Source organism: Trachinotus anak, unplaced genomic scaffold (genome assembly GCF_046630095.1).
Source record: "Trachinotus anak isolate AG129_WGS33_773 ecotype Australia unplaced genomic scaffold, CSIRO_AGI_Tana_v1 ptg000013l, whole genome shotgun sequence".
NCBI classification, from domain to species: domain Eukaryota; kingdom Metazoa; phylum Chordata; class Actinopteri; order Carangiformes; family Carangidae; genus Trachinotus; species Trachinotus anak.
Genome location: NW_027273864.1, coordinates 11,268,585 through 11,293,359, shown reverse-complemented (window position 1 = coordinate 11,293,359; position 24,775 = coordinate 11,268,585). Strand labels below are relative to the sequence as shown.

Genomic DNA, 24,775 nt, shown 5'->3' with positions numbered 1-24,775 from the left:
CACACACACACACACACATACACAACACATATACACTCTGTCTTTGTAGTTTCCCTCAATTATTTACAGCCACACATCCTATATCACATCAACACACGTTTACTCAGAGAGTCGTGCATTTCCATAGAAATAAAGTTATTGCCATTCACACACATGCACACACAGACACTTCAGCGGACCCACACATAGACACACATATTGCCACTTCTCTGCAGAAACAGGGGTCCTGCCAGCCGTGTTGCTGTGGTTAGGAGATAACAGGAAGCTCCAATCACAGGTCTCCTCTCAATCCTTCCCATAAGGCCCCAGATGGGAGTCTCCTGAGGGTGGAGGATGAGAGGTTGTAGCTGACATCACACTCACAATTGGCTATGCTAGAGGTGTTAGAATTGGATCTGGAGGATGCATTTGACTCCAGCTTTTGTACAGTAACCGCGCACAAAAGGTGCGGCGTAGCTTGATAACAAATTAATCATACAAGCTTCACTGTGGCGGATTAATTCATGCTTTGCTTATTGGGTCAAAGTGAGACACGCAGCATTTGCCAGAGGATAATCAGATCAATGATAGCTTCACAGGGGAAAGGCAAAAAGGATACGACCACAATATTGAAACACTGTGATCAAAGCTGAGCTCGCACTGTGAATGAGAATGTAGGGAGGAGAGCAGGGCTGCAAGGACAGCTGTGATTGATGCATTACTCTCTCCTAGCTGTCTCCACGCACAGAGAAGGAGACTGTGGCAATTTCCCTGAATCACAGTGTAGAACTTCTTTTGTCTCTTCACTCCTTCCCTCCTGTCTTGTCTCTCAACAGGCTTGCTTTATAAAGTGCTCATCCTGTGCTATTAAAAAGCTTCCCGTGTGTGTGTGAGACAGTAAGAAGTAGGCATGGAAACACTTTTTACTCTGACTAGGACAGTGCAAAAGTGCTCTGTCCTACACATTGAATATAGACTGAAAAAGAATGCGGAATTATTTCATCCCATTTCCTGCTGCCTGTAATTTGCTGTGCACAAACAGATTTAAAATGAGGTGTGAACCACCCTAATTTCTGCCTTTTATGATTTATGAGGCCTAAAAAGAATAGATGAACTGTTGGTTTCCCCCAGAGATGAGATGTGCCGCTACCTCTGAAATCTGTGTATTTTTTGATGAGTCACGCCAGAGAAAACATTTGTTAAATGGATATGTTCTAATATATGAGGACGAACTCACTCACAAACACCCAGCCCACTCACACAGTGAATAGAACATGTATAAAATTAATTAATATCACTCTGTGTTACTATGTCATGGTCAACATCCTCTCTGACTCAGAAATCCTATCAGTAAAGATCCACATTACCTGCTTCAGTGCAGTTGAACAAGGTAATGAGTCCCAGTGCTGATATTCAAACCACAGTGGGAAGGAAACCTTATGGGAGACTGTCGATTAAAGCTATGTCTATAAACTGATATGTTTTCATTTTGAAACGGCATTTTAAAATGACAACGATCTCCATCCAGATGAACATTTTACCTCTGTATCAGAAATAATCGCACATATCACACGACCATACAGTCATTAGCTCGCCTCCTGTGCATGTAAGTAGTTGTAGCATTAGACTGTATGGAGAATTCAACTGCACAACAGCTGCTTGCAAAAACAAGAAGTCCAGAACCGCTTGTAATTCATTATCCATGTTGCATTCACCATTATGTTTTCCTCCAGAAAAGCATCATGTGATGGGAGCGGAACGAATCAGGGAAGGATACGCTGTGACCGATAAGACCCAATCAGGAAGCGAACGTGGATGTCTGTGTCATTGTTTCCAAAAGTCTGTGTTTCTGCCCATCCACACTAAAACACAACCCTGGAGTTTTCAAGCCAAAACAGGGTCAGCAGCATTAGAGTAGTGTGGACACAAGGGGTGAACGTAGCAAAAGCGGTGCATTTTAAATCTAAAGCGTATTCGTGCGGATGTTAGTGGCCTAAGTACTGATGAAGTAGTAAAAATCTTAATAAATTTATAAATATACACCTTGAAACATCACAGCAGACATTTATTTCACCATTCACAGCATTTATATCTGTGAACACAATGTTAATGGGTTTAACATCCAAATATTGTTAACTAATCCTTTGCTTTAGTGAGTGTGGAAAATATGTAAAAGCAATTTTATTCACTGCTCTCTCACTTTCATGGCATGGTACCCTTTTCAACTGTCTGATGTTAAACAGTTTTCCTATTTTTCTGTCCTCCCCTCTGTGTATTGAGTCTGTAACTTCTCAGCCCTTGGGGAATATGTCAAATTCACAGTTTCATGGGTTTTACAACATGAATTGAGCCATTTTCACCTTCCCAAAAAGAAGTAACAGGATTCATGTTTCCATATAATAGCAAAATGTACTGTGTCTCAGTTCTTTTGTGTGCTGTGAAAATGAATTGAAAGAGAAAAATAAATCTCTATTACAGAGTAGATGAGGTAGTAAAGATGATAAAGACTATGAGTCCAGAAGCTCTGCAGCCCAGGGATCAACAAGTTGAGTTCAACAGCTAAAATTCAAAAGCGCAATGCTTTATCTGAATAACGTAAAAATGTATCACTAATTGTGGCATCAAATTCTACACTGTTGAACATTTTTATCAGTTTGATGCTTGTTATCCAATTTCGAGCCCAACTGTAATTTGATAACCTGTTGCATTAAATCTGTTACCCGCATTTATGTCCCCTCAGAATGAACTGTGATCGCTCTGGTGATTGCTTAACAAATCCTTTTAGCTGCAAAGCTAACAACATTCCCATCATTCTCAGCTGTACTTTGTGTTTAGTTCTATTTAGCAAATGTGTCGCCAGCTAACATTGCTGAAAAAGGACCTTTACTGAACTATGCTTCCCCAAGCTGTTGTTTATCAGGAATATTCTCTGCCCACATAGCGAGTTCACATAGCTCACATAGCTCCTCAAAATTTCAGAGCTCTGTGTGACATAAAATCTTGTGACATATATATATATATATATATATATATATTATATATACATACCATCTCTGCCCCTCCTACAGGTTTCATGACTGTTGTCAAGACAACAGCTCATCCCTGGGCAGTTGACGGGTTGATAGGTTGACAGACGGCCATTAGGGTTATTATTGTGACGTCAGATAGGGATTGTGAGCCATGAATACAGGGTTGACCCACTTGGCACCCAGAAGGGACCCCTGTCCTCTCTCCCCCATCACATGACCACCCCTCACATCTCAACAGGAAGTGACTTTTCACCCTTTCCTTTCACAGGCGGAAATCTCATTGCGCTGCTGCTTCCTCTGTGGGGGGGTTCAAGGTTTTGTGGAAATGTTAAATTGAACTATGGCTATTGTGTGTCAGGCCAAGGGCATTTTGAAGTGGGTAAGGTTTACAGCTTATCCTGGTGGGATTTATAGCTGTGCTGTGGTTCTTCATTACAGGCTGTGGGTGACTGTTCATAGCTCATACACATGCAACGCAGCAACTCACAGGCAGCAAAGGACGTCGCTGTGCTGAAGCTTAGGAGAAAGATTTAGAGCTTTCCCTTCCCTTTTCCCCTTCATTTAACTATGTCTTATATTCTGATGGTCAGTCTCAAGTTTGACAGTGGTTGTACTCAAAAACATAAAAGACTGGCCAAACACTGGCCTGAATGTATATATAATGATGCCTTTGAAGTGGATCTGGAGCACACATTACAATCGTGTCTTTGCTTCTTAATATATGTGCATTCATAAAAAAATATGCGGGTGTCTGTGTGTGTGCATGCATACTGTATGTGCACATCTCCATGTCTGTTTGCATTAGTCCCTCTGTTTTGCCCTGAATCTGTAGATAGAGGCCACAGCTGTAGCAAACAACGCTCTCCTCCCATGTGCTTCACTGTGTGCAGCAGCCAGCGAAAGACACCCATCCCTGTGTCATTCCCAACTATAAAAAATACACTCTCAAATAAAGTAGCACAGGACCATGTCTGCCCACCATGTCTTCAGCTTAAAATTGGGTTCAGATTGGTTATATTATAGTTCGTAGTATGGTTTCATTTTTGATTTTTTCCGAACGTGGTCTTATATCAAGAAGCTAACCCAAGACTCCTGCCTCCTGCAGATTTAATATTTGAAAGGAAAAGTCACATTTTTTTTCAATTCTATTTCAAGTCAGTCTTAATACAGTTTGTGCTAAAATGCTGCTTGAGAGGTTTCAGCAGTTTGAATTAGGCAAATCAAGTGGGTATCTTCCAAAGTAAAAGTTTGTTTAGCATGAACTTCCGTCATTGCGTTGCTCTCTCTCCTGCAGCTCAGCAAGAAAACACTGTCTGTGGAAACACAAAGAGGGATTTGGTGCTCAAAAGATTCAAAAGTAACTATGGAAGATACCCACTTGATTTTACTATCTCAGGCTGCTGAAGCCACAGATACAAGGACTGTATTCTGTCCCCGATCCCTTACATTGGGGATACGCCACAAAGAGATTACTTAACAGCCAGTCTGAAGATGGTGAATAATGGCACAGAAAAATAACTCTTCAGTGTGTAAATAAGCATGTGAGTATTGTACAAAGACAGGCTTGATAAAATCTGAACTTATCCTTTAGCTCTTTTGAAATAGTTGTCCCACTGGTTCATCTGAAGTACTTGTACTTGTTTATTTGCAACTCTGCCTTTGCTTCCAGGCAGTTGTCTTCACACAAACAGGTGAAGCAGAATCACAAAGGAACATCGACAAGGTCAAAGAGGTGGGAGTGGATGGTTTGTGTTGATAACTGCTGCCACATAGATTTGAGGTTGTGGTCAAACAAATAAACAGCATCCTGCATATCATCAGATGGCTTTATGATTAAATGTTTGTGCTTTCCCTTGTTGTCATAGTCAAATCCACAGTAGCTCAGGTTTATTCAAACCTTTGTGGTCAAACTTGCCTTTTGACCTGAACCGTAGTGCAAACATCTAGACAGCACCTCTGTGTTTGTTTCCTGTTTAGCTCATAAAATTAATTGAAAAATTACAAAAAAAAAAAAAACATAAAATCAACACTATCCTACATAAATATGCAAAACATGATTGGTTATCACCGCTGTCTTATCAAGGGCCTGCAAGTGTGACCTTTTTTATAATGTATAATGTACAGAGTTTCTATTTGGCAGCAACAGTGTATGTACAGACCTGAGCCATATAAGAGTGTGGCATTTTATTGACCTCTTGCCTTTTTACTTGCTTCCTCCAGGCATATCATAGGTCAACAACAGTGACAGAATAGCAACTGTAAACCTGGTAGTCGCTCAGTGCATCTTCAGAGAGAGAAGATTCTTGACATCTTGAACCAATGCCAAGATTTAATGATTATCAGGGCTATAAATTAATAAATAACACACACACACAACACTCTCAAGATCTGCAGGTGGCACATGTAGCTTCAGCTGTAAATCTATTCACTTCACTGTTTTGTTTTGGTTTTTTTTGGGGGGGGGTGATACCAGGCTTTCCTCATCCCAAATAAATAAATAAATGGCAACAACAACAACACAACATTCTCCTTTAATGTATCAACTTCAAAACCAGAAATAGTTTCGAGGTCATGGAAAGTTCCATTGGCACAATAAGCAGTGAAGTGGTGCCACTGTCTTTCACTGACTTCCTTTCTGGCTCGCAGTCTTCAGAGATGGGCTAAAATGAGTGGGTCATCTATCACAACAGAGGGGAGAGTGGTAAATTTATAGCTGTGAAAATAGGCCAGAGCGCAGCACTGATGGAATAGATAGAGTGTAATTAGGGCAAGGTTAGCCTGCTTCACACACACGTATGCACACACACGTACACTATTTATTATTAATTACGTGGCACACATGCATAGAAGTGAGTGTTTGCATATGTGATGGTGTTCACTGGCAAACACTCAGCACTCGCAGGCATTCAGTGATTGACAAATTATTCAATTACTTCTCACTTGAAGGAGCAAACTTAAAACAAAGCTAAGAGAAAAAATCATAGGCAATCATTATTTTGCACACACACGCCTCGCATATTCACACTCATTTACACCCTCACACCTTTTTTCCGGGATAAACACATGCATCAAACACTCTGCTAACTGACACGCATCTCCTCCTCCATTATTGTCTGATTACCTCTCCTCATCTGAAGCCTTGACCTGTTTCCTTTACATATGCAAAAAAGGAATTAACCTCTAGCTTTCTTCCTCCTCCACGCAGTCTCTCTCCCCACTTGCTGCTCCCAAGCTCTCAACTTCCTCTGCATCTTTATATTTCTTCTCCGTCTCCCCAGTGCACAGTTTACAACACATTTACTCATTTTCACGCCTTCTCATTCCCTTTAGATTGCTTTCATTTTCACTGTCGTCAAAACCCACGCCTTTCTCCCCACAGCTTTTCCCTTGTCCCTTCCTCCTCACCAGCAGTCTGCAAGCATTCGTCTGTCTTGTTACGTGTAACACACACCACCTTTAGACACAGCACACAAGCACACACACCACACGTCCACACACACAGAACTGCCCCCCTGTCTTCCAGGGCATTGCTATAAGCCTATGGAGCAGATGGGCTCAGGACTGACTGACTGAGCTGTGCTCTGACAAACCGCCTGTGTTGCTCAGATGAGGGGATGATGTCCTTTGCACAGTCTCTCATCTAAATCTGGCTGCCCACAGCCTTGCCAATCTAGAATCTGGCCACTGGTTGAACAATCTGGCTACTCATGGGTTACAACACAGACAAGCCAGAGACGTTTTGATACAGAATCCATCAGTCAGTCTTATTGTTTGATGGAAACACTTCATGAAAATAACCTGCTATTTAACATATAGCCTACATATTATAGTTTTTGATTTCAATTAACCATTTTCCATTTTTTGCTGCTGATATAGTTCTATGTCAGTACATTTGAGAGGCAAATATGATTTAAAAAATTAAATATTTTATTACATAAATTAATATATGATCATAAAATACAATGCACTGTTTATGATAAAAACCTGTGTTTTTCATCTTTTGTTGCCCATGACGCTAACTAAACAATGTCTAGTTAGAGCTCCTTATCACATTTCAGATAGCTCTGCATTTCTACCAGAGACATTCACCTTCACAGATGATTTCACTGAGATAACTGTTTACGGCCCAAACAGGTCATTTTGTCATTATTTCACAAAAAAAGCAAAGACTAGATCATCCAAATCTGAAAATTATGAAAATTTGAGTAGCAGAATTCAAATTATTATTATTTTTTTGTCTTACCTTCCCGGTAATCATCCCATGATCCCTTAGACTTCTCTTAGCAGGGGACTCAACTCCTATTTTAGGAATCAGAGGACTAAAATATCTAACTATTTATAAAAAAGTTAAAACTAGCTCCTCCTCAAACTGCCACAGCAGTAAAATGCATCATTATTAACAATGTAATAATGTCATAGATAATGATTTATCAGTTGTAGGGGAACAAGTGCTTTTACTTTGACTTTGACTTTGCTGATAAAACTTTTAAATGTATTTTTAGATTAATGTACTAGTACTTTTTACCTTTTATAAGTAAAGGTTCTGAACACTTCTTGCACCACTGCAAATAAGCAAACATCCAGGCTGAAATATACTGTCACTCCCTGATTTATGAGCATCATCAGAAAACCACTCAATGCTCAGTGCTTTAGAGACAAAATTGTTTCAGGTATGACTTTTTGCTTTTCCTCATTATTTAAACATTATTTGACATCCACACATACCTTTTCATCACATCTCCAATGCTCTGTCGGGGTCACTGACTGACAAATGATTCTGCTACTTCTCACTCAAACAAGTATTCTCCAACCTCCCCGTCTGATGCATGAAATCAGCAGAAAATGTTGGGACTTGGCAGAATCTTAGTCCAGCTTGTATTGACTGTGATCGCCCTCTTCTGGTTAGTATCATGAACTGCCTGTGGCTCTCAGGTTGTGGTGGCTTAGAGAATGAGTAAGGTCATGAATTGGACATGAAGCCAAACGCCCCTTTCCCCACTGGAGGAGCAGATGGCAGCTCCCCAGTGCACAAGGCAGGGAGATGCTGCCACCAGACGCTCCAAGCAGGGTGTAAAAACACACACAACCACAGACAAATTAACGTTGTTGTGTGCATGTATTTGTGAGCACACCACTATGAATGAGTGCTGTACACACAGAGATTGATGCGCACTCATACACACACACACACACACACACACACACACACACACACACACTCTTGTCTACCCGACACGGAGCTAATGCAGAAGCTTCACATAAATCCTTCTCTTTGTTGTATCCGAGGGTCAAAATGCCTCTTGACCTCTATTACCACTACATTGCAGTGATACTGTAGCAGGTTTGTATCAGAATTACTGACATCAGTGGTTATATGTGATAAACAAACATTAGCTGCTAGGCTTGATTTTCAAACAGCTTCTTTTTTGTCCTGGGTAATATGAACCATATTAATCTGCAATGGCTCCCAGGCATTTTGAGTCATCATGGTGTGCTCACACCACCCTATTATTCAACTTTTTCATTCAGAGGGAAAAGATTGAATCTTAAGACCTGCTCTCTGTCTGTCCAGTGGACACATTAAACTTTGCGATTTTTCCATTATTTGACAGAGTGACCAATAATTAGTTATTTTTTGGGGCATTCATCCCTTTAATGGGAGAAGGACAGTGAGGGATAGATGGGAAATATGGGGAAGAGAGGGGGGATGACATGCAGCAAAGAGCCTGGGCTGGATTCGAACCTGGGCCACTGCGGTAAGGACTGAGCCTACATGACACATGCTCTGGGCGCCCCGGTGGCTCTTTTAGGTTTAACAAAGCACTGAACAGCATGAGCTTGCTTTTATCACATGCATTGTCCCAGCATCCTAAAATGTCATTGTAGATCAAAATATAAACAAAAGACAGATTTACAGTTACTGATTTTTGCTACACATCCTGTATTAGAGTGATTAAGATCTGGGCCATTTCTTGGTCCTGTCCCATAAAACGAATACATTTTTCTTACACCTATACCTACTTGTGTTTTCTCATTTTACAGTTACAATTATAGATCATTAACATAAAATGCTAAAATGTTCAAATATTCTTTGACTGGCAGTGTACAGTTTACAATCCTGCCTTCATTAATAATGCCACTATGAGTGTCATTTCGAGCTGTACTGGTTGACACATTGAGGAGGGCATGCTAAGCTTTGCTGAGTGGCGTGTCACGACGGGATACGAGGCAGTTAGCTAATGTGGTGTAAAAGGATTTAGAGGATTTGACCCTATCAGTGGAGATGGCACTCAGAGAGGCTCTGTTAATGACACTAAATGAGTCTGTGCCTGCAGCATGCTAATAATGGTGCCAGGAAAGCTAGGCTTATAATTTATATGGAGATTTTCTTTTTTTTGCTAATAGCTAGTTGCTAGAAGTGTGTAAAAGTAATGTGCATGTGTGCACACATTATGTAAAGGCAAGGTAACACACCATACATTTCAGTACCTTCCGTTCACATTGGTCTGCAAATGAAGTGTAATCTTGTAAGTGAGCTTCTTTTCTCACATCCCATCACTTATTATCTGTTTAGCAGTGTACTGTAATTGTCTCATTCTCTCCTTTCATCCAGCTTTTTAGCTCTGTGAAGGTGAGCAAGCAGATTTTTGGTAAATGTCCGTCCCTACAGAACTTAACAAAAAAATCAGTCGCTTTTATCAGTTCAAATGGCCCTTTAACAGAACTACAAAACCGATGTACATTTGTTTCCTTGAGCCAGGATGTATCAGAGCTATGGCAAGTGTTTCTGGTAGTTTAATGCGATAAGAATACATAGCCAGAATCAAAGTGATGATGAGACCACTGGCCCCATAGCAGCCACAACCTCAGTAGAAGTCTGTGGTTGTGTGAAGCAGCCACAAATGTTTGAATTTTCAGTAAGGTGTTGTTGTCCTGCCCACCTGACTTCCTCTGGGTAAATTAAGATTAAATGTACCATGCTGAGATTGAGTTATTAACTGCTTTATTAGTTTTCTTCACATCTGATGGAAATCTGCAGGGGCCCTAATAACGAGATATCATTCATTTTCCTTCCTTCCAATCAAAATCCATTTTACTGCATGCTGTCATACACTATAACTACTATTTATCATCCCTGGAGGTTGATTCAATAGAAAGGTGTGGTATAACTATATTAAATAAGAACCAAAATACAGAAAGCAATTATGTGAATAGTAGACATTTGCGTTACAGAAACTGATTTAAAGTGTCATTCTCGTGTTGCCAGGGTTCTGCTTCTCTCCAATAGCAGACAGAACTAATAATAAATGACAGATGGAGTCAAGAAACATTTGTGATAGCTAAGACATTCATGAAATAGCCCAAAAAATCTGCCTGGTTAGATCCACAAACATTCATTTCTGGTGTTTCAGATAACCTGTAGTCCCAAATGAGAAGAGTAATTTCTTCAAGTGCATTCACTCAACTACCCCAACAAAGATAAGGAGGCAGCGTGCAGACTGTTGAGTTTTAAATATGACTTTCAGCAGTGGTATCTGCTTTAAAGGGAGGGGGCTTCTTTAGTCCAGCAGGACTGCAAAGAATGTATTTGTTTTTATATGCTTCTCAAACCAGAACATAGAAAAATGATAAGGATTCTTTTTGCCTAAGATGTAAGTGTCTCCCTTAGGAAATAATTTCTTTCTTAGGAAGAGGGCACACCAGGCTGTTAGGAGACTGAGATCAGATATATTTCTGTTTGTTTGAATGGTGGTTCCCGTGTGTCTTTTACATACAAATGTATTTTTCAATGTATAAATACCATAAATGTCTCTTTGCTTTACCTTTACATAATATTCCACATCCATTGTCATCTATCCTTTTCCATGTCAAGCAGAACCATCCTTGCAGCCTTGCCAGCCAGGGCATTGGCACAGCTTGACTAGGAGGACAAGGAGGTGTAGTTGCCAACTCCTGCCGCCCACCACCCGCTGGTCAAATCCTCTTTGCTGGTTTCACTATGACAGTCTGCCCACCATCCTTGGCTCGCCATGCAAAGATAGGACAGGAGCTCAGTGGCCAGTGCCAGGGATACCCACTGGAGGTGGGAATAGGAGAGAGAAGGAAGAGTGGAGGAAGAGAGAAAGAGAAACAGATGGAATAATGGGCAGAGACAGGGTGCTACAAGCTGAAAGAAAGGGCTCTCCCAGAAATTTGGCTGTTTTGTATCACAACTAACCTGTAGGATATGCTGAGAGGAAGGCAGAGGCAGCAGGTATATTATATTAGATTTTCTTTTTACTGGAAACATTTTTTGTTGGTTTGTTTTCTTATGAAAGGGCACATAATTCAACATATAACGCCACACTACCACAAAGATTAACTTGTTGGCACATTAATATTAATGTTTGGGCAATAACTAATTCTTCTAAGACTAAGTTTGACTAACTCTAATCTCCTTTTTCTGAATATGATTAGACAGTACAAGAGGAGACACTTGTTCAGTGGCAGCTGTAAAGCCCCACATAGCTGTGGAGGTGTCTGGAGTTACAGATGACTGCCAGCAATTGTTCTCTTACCCATAATGGATGTCCTGACCCACTAGCTACAGCTTGTCTTTATTCCACAAATTGTTTTTCTATCCGTTTTCAGCATTTTAACACAGATGTTCACTGTGGGAGGCAGTGGAAAGCTGGCTCATTCACTACACAGTATTTCACTCACAGCCCTACAGCCAGCCTGTTTGTTGTGTAGTTTGGCACAGAAGTGGGTGTATTTGTGTGGCTGAGCTGACAGGCGCTGTTGAGTTTGAATGTTTGTGTCTTGGTGTTTTGTACAGTGCTACATTAACCAATTCTAAACCTCTTCCCTTATTTTTTTTCTGTCCTGTTTGTCTCCTGTTTTCTAGGAGTCATACTCAAGGTCCTCAGTCAACTCTACGTGGCCTGGAGGTCTTCTAGAGGGTTGGACCTCCTTGCCATCATGAAAGGGTTGGGGACCAACCGTAACAGGCACTTGTCTGACTCCTGTGATCCTTCCTCAGGCCATCCAGAGGCCCTCTACCCTCAGAAGACCAGCACCCTGCCACGCAGCCCTTACCTGCTGAGCCCCACAATGGACCACTATGGCACCATGGACCCCCACCTCTACCCTTCAGCCAATCCAGGCTCCTTTCCACCAGACTGCATGCTGCCCCTCAACAACCAGCTGTCCAACAGCAGCACCTTCCCCAGGATTCACTACAACTCCTATGACCAGTCTGACTTCTCCCCACCTGGGGACAGTATCGGGGGGATAAGTACGGGGACCATGGGGACATCCATGTCCATGGGCATGGGAACGGGGATAGGCATGGCAGGGTTGAGTGGACGAACAACTATGATTACGAGCGGCTCAGCAACTATATCACATCATATGACTAAGAACCAGGCACCAGCCAGTCTGCTGGAGTTTGACAAGCAGCTACCTGGAGGCCATGATGGTTTCAGCACATTGCAGTACCATCGAACGTCTGCTGTTGCTGCTGCCAAGCAGCGCACAGACAGTCCTGGTCGCATTCGTTATATGCTGCACTCAGTGCAGAAGCTGTTTGCGAAGTCCCAGTCACTGGAAAGCCACAACATGAAAGGAAATGTCAATGGACGCTCTACTGGCAGTGGAGGAGGCTCGTCTGGCACAGAGGACAGTGGGAAGCAGAATCGTCGGTCCAAAAGTAAAGATCGAGGTACAAAATCAGAGGCGACTGCCAAGAGACGGCCACGCTCCAACATGTCAGGTTACTGGAGCTCAGATGATTTGGACAGCAGTGATCTGAGCAGCTACCATAACACCATGGCAATGATGACTCTGGGTCGTCCAACTGGCCACGAGAGCCAGGGAGGCCAGAGCAGATACATCCATAGTGGCTACAACACTATCAGCTCCTCCAAAAGCAGCAGTGACATGAAGTATCAGGGACTTCCTGGGCCTGGGGGTGGAGGAGGTGGTGGACTAGGTGGAACAGGAGGTATGGTAATGAATGATAATGATTATATGAAAGGAGGGTCCTGGTCCACATTGACCATGGGTCAGCCAAGACAGGTGATCCAGAAGGGCTCAGCTACTTTGGACAGGTCCATGCTCAAGTCCAAATCTTGCCAACAGGAACTAACCTGCAACTACCTGCAGGTTGGACGAAGGGTGAGTAGGCCTATTTATATACACTATTTTTACAGACTCATAAACATCTATTCCTATATGTAGGTTAATACCAATTTCAAAGGATCCTTAGTATCAAGAGCACTAGTACAGTGATACAGAGATGACTTATATTGTTAAAAAAAACTGAGGACTAATTTTAGCGACTTAATGCTGCCTACAGGGTGATTGGAGTAGCACATTAGGCCGCAGCGGGGGTGCCAATGAAATTCCATGTCGGCGGATGCGCAGTGGTAGCTATGTTAAGGCCATGGGAGACATGGAGGACAGTGACGACTCGGAGGGAAGCCCTAAACCCTCCCCAAAAACTGCTGCTCGCCGCCAGAGTTACCTCAGGGCTACGCAGCAGTCTCTGAGCGACCAGCTACCCCCACGCAAGTAAGAGACTAAACTGAGACACAGAGCTGTGCTTTATTATGCAGTACACATCAGCACTCAACAGCAAGCAAAACAACCTCATGTTAAAGGTACAATCTGTGATCCAATTGTCAACCAAAAAAATCCAATGATTAAAATTGGAAAAATACAGGCTTGCAACCTGTTATCAGTTATAAAATGTTGGACATCAGACACTAACAGCAGACAATTGTGAATCTGAGTAACTGATGTTTTCTGGTGCTGCTAAAAAAAATTTACATCAGTAATGTTTGTTAAAACAACCATAAAAGAATCTGAATTTTTTTTTTTTTTTTGGATAACTGAAATGCCTCTGTACGCATATATACTTGAAAAGTTAATGATTGGGCCTTTAAAATTAGTGGCTGGAAAAACTGTTGATTTTCGGTGAACACTCCAACGCACAGTTAAAAATACTGATTGGAGCAACCTCTTGCAATCAAAAGAAAATAAATAAACCACCCTTTTCTGGGGCTGTACAGGAAGGAAACCACCATGCCCAGCTTCACCACGCCAGCATGCAGAAAAATATGAATGCACACACAGTCCAAGCTGTGCTTACTCACACATAGCATTAAGTGGCCTGAGCCTGACTACCATACCTCAGCAGTGATTTACCGTCTTTCTGTCGGCTCCTAAAAAGTGTCAGTCTAACTTTGAGATCCTAGACATCATAAGTGAAGTTTACATACTGAGGTTTGTTTGCACTCAGCCAGTAAATCACCACAAATGAACCTCATCTATGCATTTTGAAGCAGAATATATGATGGAGGTACAGTGGAACATTTCGTAGCTAAGTTGATTGTGTTTTTTCATAAAAATGACAAAATCTAGATTCTAAGGGAATGTTTAAGAAAGATTTCATAACTCAAAGTGTTGGCACATTTGCAGAGAGATTTTCATAATGCTCTAAAGTGATAACAAGTTTTGGCAGCAGTTACATCTTCTGTCTGAGATGAAATAGTTTCTGTGTCTCTAAGTTTCTATCTGAAATCTGCCAGGGTCGGCTTCAGAATGGTACAAAGGTTTAATAATTAGAAGTATTTTTGTCTTGTGCTATAGATTCTTATGGTTTAATTTAGTCTGACCATTGCTCTCACAGGAAACAGTCATCTAAGTAAATTTAACTATGCTCGGAAGTTTCATCAGCACACATCTAATCAACTTTTGGCTCCACAGACTGAATGCCTCAAGTGATAAATAAAGTTACAGTGACTCTTATATGGTATCTCTAGTTTTTGTTGTCAGGATTATTCTCAGGTTTGAGAGCTGCAGTGCCAAAATGTCAGTATCACATTATATGCAGACTCTATAACTTCAACCAAAACAAGAGGGCGTCATCTTAAGAAACACAACCACAGGCCTACCTGCTATTCACACCTCCACATCAGTGAAAGATTTCAAATCACTTTATAGACTGTGTTTAGACATTTGACGATTTATTCCTCCCTAAAGCGTACTTGAATGACTAACCCTACTCCCCCTGCCAATCCCCTGACCATCCAACCTCACTGTCTTCCGGTTTGCTCCACCCTGATTGGTGTGAGCAGCAGAACCCTGGATTACACCTTGTTGCAGGGGGAGCTGGATGCCCTGTGGTCTCCACTCCACAGTATTTCTTCTCTGCACCAGCTGGGCAGGTCAATGAGCAGGTCAGTGATAGGTCTGTAAGCCACATCTCAGGGGTGTGGTGCAATACACTTATGTCTGATTGGATGATATATCATCATTGGCTTTGCACTGCTCCCCTCAGATATATGTAAAGTCAGTGGCAACTCCAAATGCCAAATTCATGCTCTGCTGCCAACAACTGCCAATCTCCCTAAAGCTTGTAAATACCATCTGCCCAGTGCTTTTAGGTGGAAAGTAGCTGAGTCTGACACTATTCAAATGGGGGAGTGGGGGGACATCTTTGTGCATAGACCATGGCATGACAGTTTACTGTCATGTTACAATCACTGTGTGCCAACAAAGAATATGTAAAGACATGACTTTAGAGCTATTGTTCAATTAAACCTACACCTGTTCTTTGTCTTTGGCACCATGATAGCACGGAGAGCTCTGTACATGTGTTGCCTCACATCACTGGCTTTGCATGCTCAGGTGCTCCAACAATTGGATGAAACTGTAATTCAGACTAGACTGGGTTCATTATTACTCATAAAAGTGGAAATGAAAGGGATGACTTGAATAACAACCTCATGCTCCTTTTATCTCTCTTTCAATTCCTGGTTGTGCTGATGTTCATTTTTTCCCCCAATCTATTTTTCCCTTCTGCCTCTCCGTCATAACATATAAACATCAAGTGTTTCTCTGAATGTGTCCTCATGGATTCCTGATATTACTTTTAATTCCTCCTGATGTGTCATATTCTTAACACATTTCCTTTATCTTGTTTCTCCTCTGATCTTACTTCCTTTCCAGCTGTCTTCCATCTCTCAGAGAGCTCTCCAATAACCGCAGCCTGGACAACCTTGACTGCATTGAGGATACAGTTTCGTCTTTGCCACGCTGGGACGATGATGACTTCAGCCAGGCCTGCAGTACCTTGGGTAGACGTAGCTGCATGGGACAGGTCAGTGCTCTTCTCCGATCCGTCATAGGGGCAGAGCCCTGTTTCTGTCTGTCTGTTTGTTTCTCTATTTCTCTCCTTAGCATAGCAGATATTTTTCTCATGAGTTATGAGTACAGTTGTACTTCCTCTTAATTTACATCACCCAGCTCCTAACAAATTCTCTTCGTTCAAATCATGAGTTATTTTCAAAGACCCCTTTGTCTGCTTTGAGCTACACTCATTTCTGATGTATAATTAGCATTTTCACAGATACAGCCTGACAGAATGACAGTAGTAAAATGAGCTTCCAATGAACAAAGGATCCACATTTTCCAACTGTATCTCATATTAATGTTATGAACCTAAAAGCTAAATTAATGACATTGGTAGCTTTAAGTCTACTTCATCTACTTACATAAGAGCCATTAGCCTCCCACTGACAAGGTCACTGAGATGATGAACAGCTGTACAAAGTGGTTCTAATCTTTTTCAATGAAGCAGTCAAATGAGGCAGTGCAGGGAATTAATACAGGATTTGCACCCAATCTCTGACAGGTCACTACATTACAAAAGATGTGTCCAATATATGAATTTATTGCTTTAATTTGCATGCACAGCAGCATACCAAACAAAGTTAATATTCATTGCAACTTATACTTGTTGAGGCCAACTTGTGTAAAACTAACTTTTTTAAACAAAATTGATTTAAAGAGGGAAAAGTGGAGCTATAGCCAAAACTTTAACATGACTCCAAAATGTGACAAGCTGTAACTGCCAGATGTTGTGCTTCGTTTTCTTTCCTCTCTTGCACTTACCCTCTCGTATCCTTCTGTAACCATCAAAATACTCCTTTTACACATTTTTACTGAGGCTGTTTCTGTCAACCAACAGAATATGAAGCACATCATCTGCAAGAATGGATCTTCCTCTTCAAAAGGAGGCTTGGAAATCACTCTTTATGAGTTGCAGTGTAAAAAAAATACTAAAAACTTGTCAAAGTGATGCCTCTTACCTTGGCATTTCTTTCATTTTCTGTAAGTCGACAGGTCTTACAGAGTAGGCCATGTAGGAAATGTCAAAAAGTGAAAATGCATTTGCCAGATGAAATGACATCCCATCCAGAGACCCCGTCTGAGGTGAATTATAGGAGCAACAGTGGTTTCACAGGGGTTGGGTTGCACAGGTCTGTACTCTCCATTTCTTGGCACCAATTGCGGTGCAGTTAAAGTTTTGACGCTTTTTGTGCCACTTTATGGTATCCCATCAAATCTGTCTCACAGGTGGAGCGTGTCCTTTACACATACTCAGCGGGGCAGCCAGTGGTCACCTACAGTGCTGGGAACAGCTACTGTGGTCAAAACTGAGCCACTCATACAGCGCTCTTCTCTTTGCAACACATACTGCTATGTCTTTGCCAACCTTGTCCTGTTCTCACCCACAGCTACGGGACCTGGAAATGAGTCATCACTATGAGGACCGCAGCTCCGAGTCCACGTTCAGAGATTCCCGCTCGCATTCTCAGGACAACCCAGAGCCTCCAGACTTGCCCATGCCGACATGCTTCCGATCCCGCAGCCACAGCTACCTGAGAGCCATCCAGGCTGGATGTTCCCAAGATGACGACACAGCATCCATAGACTCAGGCTGCTCACCACCTCCAACTGACACCAGTGTCCGCACCTACAGTAGTAGTACTGGTGAGTCTCTGGGTGAAAAACAGATGATACATTTTTCAGCAAATACGTTTATTTGACCTCATAAACCATATAAAGAGGGAAAATATAATATGCAAAAATAAAATAATTATAAAATATAATATACATAAAATATATGAGCATGTTTGTTTTTTTAAACCTTGATCCTTTTTGTGAGGTTGTGAGCCCTTTTCCAGACACATTTTCTTTGATTCTTGCTTTGATTTGTATTTTCTATTACATTACTTTGAATGCTCTTCATAGCCTTGGTCCTGGGTGGGATACTAGTCCTCCAACTTTTTAGCATTTTTAGCTCAAATGCAGCCTCTTTTGCCCATGCTAGACAACCTTTCTACCCAATGGAAGACATGGAAAGAACAGTTTGGCTCTTACCTGATAGCCACGGGCTTGGACAAAGCCCCAAAGGAGAAACAACTTGCAATTTTTCTACAGCGTTTGGGAACAGACAGACCACGCAACCTACCCTCACACAAAGGTAACAATTCGACCAGTTCCTCTCCCCTAAAAAAGATTATTAATTTACCACTTCATGGACTACAAATGAATAAAATCAATATAAACACTAGCTCAACCAAAAAGAGTCAATTGGTCAGTGGTGTGCACACAGCTGCCCCATCAATTGTTGGACAGCTATTTATGAGAGCAACACTGGATCACGCTGCTGCTCCAGATGAAGCATCACTGTGCAGCTTTATTACTGAAGTTATTACAGGACATGACAACAGGACACAGCAGCACAACTATGCACTGGGCAATTAGCTTGCCATCTCGATGTTGAACTTGCAGCAGCAGAGGAATTGTGGATGTGTGTGATGACACACATTAGGTCAAAGAAGCCTTGTACTGGTTGTTGACATCTGACTGCTCCCAGGTGTCAGAAATAGAGCGTGGATTTACTGAAATGCAAGGGCTTGAGTTATGATTACTCAGCATCCACAGTGTGGCGCTCTTCACCACAGTCGCCTAAATACAGCCTAGAGCATATGTTGCCTTCAGGCTCATGGGATTTTTCACTTCTTGTCTCTTATTGCTGAAATCCTCCGGTCTGAATTGTCTCTCCGGGTGTCCCAGTCAATTGAAATATTTTGTCAACTGATAATGGCTGACTTTTTCAGGAAATGAAGAAAGATGCCTCTACGCGAATAGCACAGAAAGCTGATGGGAGCATTTTTTTTTTTTTCAAAATCCTGAGTCTGCATCATGTTTTATTTCTCTTAATTGTTTCTGTGCATTTATTTTGTGCTGTGCAGTATAGTAGTGCACTTCGGTGGTTCAACGGCCTTGCGCGCTTTTGTGTGTTCAACAGGTAGCCTATATGTTACATACTAAAGATAACCCATTGTCGTATAAGTTGCATGGGACTTTTTTTTTTGGTAGCGGCACCGCGTCCCCAAAAATTACTTCTACCGCAGTACCCCTTCATGCTGTGCACCAAAATCACATTTATAGTCATCAAAAGCTAAGAGTTAGATTGTCCGAGGCGCCGTTGAAGGCACCAGCAGACATGCCACCACGCCTCCCTGGGGCTCAGAGAAACTCCAAACAAAAGGCGACGAAACCCGGCTCTTCTCCCCACAGCTGTGACAGGGGTAGTGGTGAGTGTCCACACCGGGCACAGCTACCCTAAAAAAAAAAATTAATCTTAACTGAAGACACGTCTGTGCCTTGTTTCTGTCTGCGCCTCACAGCAAGGTAAGTAATGAGTTTAACCGTTTGTTTTTGTTATTGTTGTGATTAGTTCTTGATGGTAACTATGCGGGATGTGTTTTCCGTTACTAACCTCAGTAGCCTAGCTTGTTTGGAGCTCGGGAGGTGTTTAACCACTGACCACCGCAACTTCGACGTAGATACTTCCCTCAGTTTGCCTCTTCATCCACTCTTTGTCGACAATGAATTTAACATATGGTGTAAACCTGAGCAGGTGCTGTTGACCATTACCTTCAACGCACGTAGCTACGCAAAATTCATCCTTCAGACAGAGAAATTGGCTCATGTGCTTCAACGTGTACAATTTAGGAAATGTGTGGTAAACGAAAAGTGAGATGCAAAGAGATTTAGATGATTTAGAAAGAGTAAAACAGTGTAAAGGAGAATCAAACGTTTTCAGGCAGCTCTACCATCAGTTCGGTGTCTCCAAGTTTTGAGTAAACTAAATTAAATATCCGATGTCTCTCTCTCTCTGCTATTTTCCTACACATGCCCCCATAACTGAAATGTTTCATGCCTTCAGTGATGCTGTTTGATTCACTCTTGTCTATATTAATTATTGAGTGTCTCCCACCATGTGTTCTGTACAAAGTGCCCTGTCATCAGAAAAGCATGTCTCCCCAATGTGTGCTTTCATGGATGGCTGTGATGCTCCACTGTGGGAGTCGGGATAAAAGGGGGGCTTGCTGTTAAATTGTATGAAAACAAATTATATCTACTTTTTTGAATGGCCATTTAGCTGCCTACAGTTAAATATATTGGCATGTCTTCATAATAGCTGCTTCTTTTTGGGTGCTGAAATGGAAAATTGGCCTTCACAGAGGATTATTTGAGTGCTGCCCCACTTTTGTCCCACATGGTGGCCTGTCTATTGCAACATGGATTAAATCCCATTTTGAGGTCACATTTAATAAAAAAATTTTTAAAAAGCTGTGCAGATTTGCAGCAGTGCTGTTGTCAAACACTTTTAATGTGACAATTAATTGAGATAATAGTTTGGGTGACAAGGGAGTGGTGAGGGTTTCAGGCAAGGTTGTCTTTGTCTTTTGGCTGTTATTGGATTAAACAATACAGATGGGTCAACTGGCAGGCAGCAGACAACTTGGCAAACAATACAAAACTGTTAAATAGAGCATCACAATCCATCTTTTGTCTTTCGTTGCTTGTGCTTCTTGTCCAGCTCCAACTGGCCACAGCACAGCACCAGTTCAGTGAATGAGCAGAAAATGTATATTCTTTGTAGTAAGATGGTTCAGCAGGCTTTATAACACTAGGGAAGCAGGACGGAAACTGTTATCTTCATTGTTGTATCTGCGCCATAGTTGTGGGGACTGTTTAACCACACTGACACACACCAACCACTGCACTTACCACTTATTTAGTTTAAGCAAAATGGGATGCCAGTTAAGACAGGGTTCAACAGTGATATGATTAATTTTGTAATGTGCCCATTTTATTGCTAGTATTATGCTATGCAGAGGACCTTATTAAATGTGTATGTAAACTGAATTACTGTTCTGTGAGCCTTCTGAATCAATTTAGTTGTTCTAACATCTTGTTGTTGCTTGCTGGCCACTACACAACATCATATAAGAATTTTTTAGCTATGGTTGGTAAATCATTGCTCTACTGTCTCCCCATGGTAAACAGTAAAATGCTATTATCATGGAGGAGACCGCTGTGTGGGTTCTAGCACATTAAAGCTGACCACAGTTTCCTATTTTCATATTCTTTCTTTCAGTTTGACAGTATGTAGCCAAGTTCTGATCTGTTAGGATGCATTATATTACTGAGATGGTTGGGACAGTTTTAAAACTTGGAGAAAAATTTCACATTTGTGGGAGGGCGTAAGGAGAGCAGTCACTGGGTTGTTGGAAACTGTTTTTGCTGATGTAGCTTCTCACAGCTAATTGTTTTCTAGCCTTGAAAATCACATCTTGAACCAGGCCTTGCGGTGGACAACAACACCACTGTCCAGATGGCATGAAAACAGCAGTGCTCAGTGCCCACTCCAGATTCCACTTAAGCATTCTGGCACAAAGCATCTGGTTGTTTCTGTTGTTAAATTTCCTTTTGAAGAGCAACTAATGTCCTACTGAACAGCTCCTATATACAGATTCAGCTTAATTAGAAAGCAACACTACTTCATGTCCATTTCTATAGCTGTTGAGGTGAGTGTATAGGTTTAGAAAAGACTTTGTCAGCACTGGTACTATTGTCAGTAACTGGTGCACATTAAGGGATGTGCTTGCACAGCTGAGTATGTTTGTATGGAAGCCATCTGAATTAAAGCATGTGTGATGTTATGATCCATCTGCCTGTGGGAAGTTTCTGCTGTGGGTGCATTTTCCAACTTTGAACGGGTATTTATCACAAATCAGCTAGATTCTGTTTCTATGCTGTAATATATTTGCTACGCTGATGTTTTTACAGCTTCATTTTTAAGTCTATCACCAGTTACTTTGACTGCTGAGATCAGGGATGTGACAATAGCCTCAGCCATTATACAGTATGAACAGTAGACGACAGGTTAAAACCTGTCTGATCACTCATGTGGTTGTCCTGTGCACTTCATTGTTAAGATGTCCCTTGTACATTTACTGTCTGATGATATTATATCAGCTGATAAATCATTTTTACCATTAACACATAACATATGCAAACATTTTTGTTAAGGATCCCTTACATTTGGGGATTTGTGATCAAGATATATATTTGCAGGATATTTTATAACTGAACACGACTGACTGTCAACAGCCATGCTAGAAGCTCTGTGAGACTGTACTGAGGTTGAATGCTAACTTCAGCATGCTAACAATAATCTGACGTTACTCTCAGTATGGTAGCGTCCTCAGAAAACTGGTTTTGAACTGTGGTGAATGAATAAAACTCTCAAAATGAAGACTGTTTACTTAGGCTGTATTAGTGAATGGGATTTGAAATACCTATTGTGTGTACTACCCTGACCAAATTGACGTAAAATATTATGTGTTACAGACACTTTCCGATCTGTCATTTATCCTAATAATTTTCTTTGGGAATTTCCAACCTCTGAAAGTAAATTGAACTCAGCATTAGTCATATACCAAAATATTGGACAGAATTACATTTTTACTGGATAATGGGGGTATTTGGAAAGTAATGGCATCACTAATTATCCTAAGGGGGATCATATGTACCTAACTGCATGGCAGTCCATCCAATAGTTGAGGAGATACGGTATGTCAGTCTTTACCAAAGCAGTGGATCGACCCACCAACACACCAGCAGTGCCGTGCCTACAGATGTGTCCAATTAGAATGGCTAAATTAACTTGTAAGTGCTCTCAGGTGCAGAAACTATGTAACAACTACACTGTGTCCAGATTAACTCAAAAGTACATTATTTCTGGTGTTTCTGTGCTGTAGTCTCTTGTAATTCAGTGACAAACAGTATTGAGATATTTGTGGTACTCTAAAATCAGCTGATAATAATGGCCCAGCCCATTTATTGTGTCCAGCTCTCCTACTTTATCTCCTGCCTAATCTCAGAGACAGATGTCAGTTGTGATTTTTTGGCTTGTTGTTTGTGGATAAAGCAGATTCAGTGGCATTAAGACTTAAGGGTGCATTCTGTTCAAACTGACGAAAGCATAATGTGACACTTGGAGAACTGCAGGGCAAGTGTCCACACACACACACACACACACACACCTACCTATGCCTTCTCACACCCAGTCACAGTAATAGTTATCCAGCATACTTGCATACAACAGTGGTGCCAGTACATCACATGTACTGCCACAACAGTGATGACCCTAGTCTGCCCAGCATCTATCTCTGTCATGAGGGGTAACATGGACAGGGCAAAGCTGTCTCAGCAAAGTTTCCTAAGGCAAGGATGGTGGTCAGAGGCTAGTGGATAATTCATGACTAGTTGCCTGTTCTGTATAGCAATGATGGATGCTAAACTGCAGGTTTCCGAAAATAGATTTGTTAGACTGCATTTCTGTTTTGCAAGATGCCAAGAGTGGGCAAGAGTGATGACAGCCATGGATATGATAGAGATGCTGTGGTTGACACATCTATTTACTATCTTGTGGATGTCAGGGACAGCTTTTGGACTAGCAGACTGGATTGGTGGTTCCCATCTTTAAAATGTGGAGCTGAGGGTGTGTTCCAATTATCAAAGCATCGCACTTACCATGGCAAAGCCTATGCAAAGGCACTAGCTTGCATATGTACATTTGGAGCAATGTTTGTTTTGTCAGCTTATTATTTACAATTAGGGCTGGAGATCCAAAAGGGTGTGTGTGTTGGTGTGTCCATTTTCCTCTTTATGATGTTCATGTATAGGATATGAGGACACAGCCATGGTCTGGAGATGGGCTAGTTTGGGTGTGGTTTAGCTGGCACCTCTGCTGTTTACAGATGATGTCAATGTTTTGGCTTCATTGGAATGTGACCTTGAGTGCATTGGAGCAGTTTGCTGAGAAGTGTCACTGTCACAGCTGGGATTTGGGCCAGCACTTTACACATCTGACTTCATGGCTCTGTCCTGGAAAAAGTCAGGTGGGAAGTGTAAGAGAAGACTCCTTGGAGCCAGTTGTGGTGCAGTAGTTCAAGCTGGAACAATTCTCTAAAGAGTTTGACTGACAGCCATTCGACAACTCAAGTCATATTTCAAAAGTTTATTCTGACAGAAAGATATGGGTGAGGTCATATGAGTTTCGTGTTAGGTGAGGTTGAACGCACATAAGAGATAAAGCTAAGAAGTGGATTACAATGAACAAAAAGCCTTTTGTTTCAGTGTTTCCTCAACAGCTCACATGTTTGTTGCAAGGCTTTTTCAAAATATTTGATGACTTGTTGAAATTCCTGACAACAACATTCAGTGAAGCGACACACGGGGCAAACATTGTTTGTTGCATGCAGTGTCTCACAGGGTCATCAAGTGCTGTCATGAAGTTTCCTCTCATCTGACTATTTATTACAACATGTTAGTATTTATGAGAATTTTGCTCATACACCAGTACCTCAAATCTGGTGATTATGCACAATGCAGGCTTGTGCACAAGTGCAAAAGCTTTTAGTATACAGTGGCTGAGCATTGCAGAAAGGTATGGGCCTCTTATCAGAATCGGTAAAATGGACAACAGACTGTTGAACACCACATTTGAATAGATTTGTCCATCCTCATATATGCCACTTGTATACAGATTGTACAGTATGTAAGTGACA

At 41.6% G+C, this 24,775-nt stretch overlaps 1 protein-coding gene across 4 annotated transcripts in view; it reads left to right on the top strand.

Moving 5' to 3' along the window:
* The window catches only part of dlgap4b (discs, large (Drosophila) homolog-associated protein 4b), a 109,263-nt gene that overhangs the window by 72,418 nt on the left and 12,070 nt on the right, over window positions 1-24,775 (top strand). For 2 of the 4 annotated variants that reach the window (XM_071494081.1, XM_071494083.1), the window contains exons 4-8: window positions 11,896-13,166; window positions 13,348-13,562; window positions 15,131-15,232; window positions 16,005-16,155; window positions 17,576-17,831. In XM_071494081.1, coding sequence (XP_071350182.1) covers window positions 11,970-13,166; window positions 13,348-13,562; window positions 15,131-15,232; window positions 16,005-16,155; window positions 17,576-17,831 — 1,921 coding nt within the window. In that variant the 5' untranslated portion in view covers window positions 11,896-11,969. Of the gene's footprint in view, window positions 1-11,895; window positions 13,167-13,347; window positions 13,563-15,130; window positions 15,233-16,004; window positions 16,156-17,575; window positions 17,832-18,171; window positions 18,325-24,775 lie in introns of all 4 variants that reach the window. The other 2 variants (XM_071494084.1, XM_071494082.1) reach the window with 2 other exon arrangements.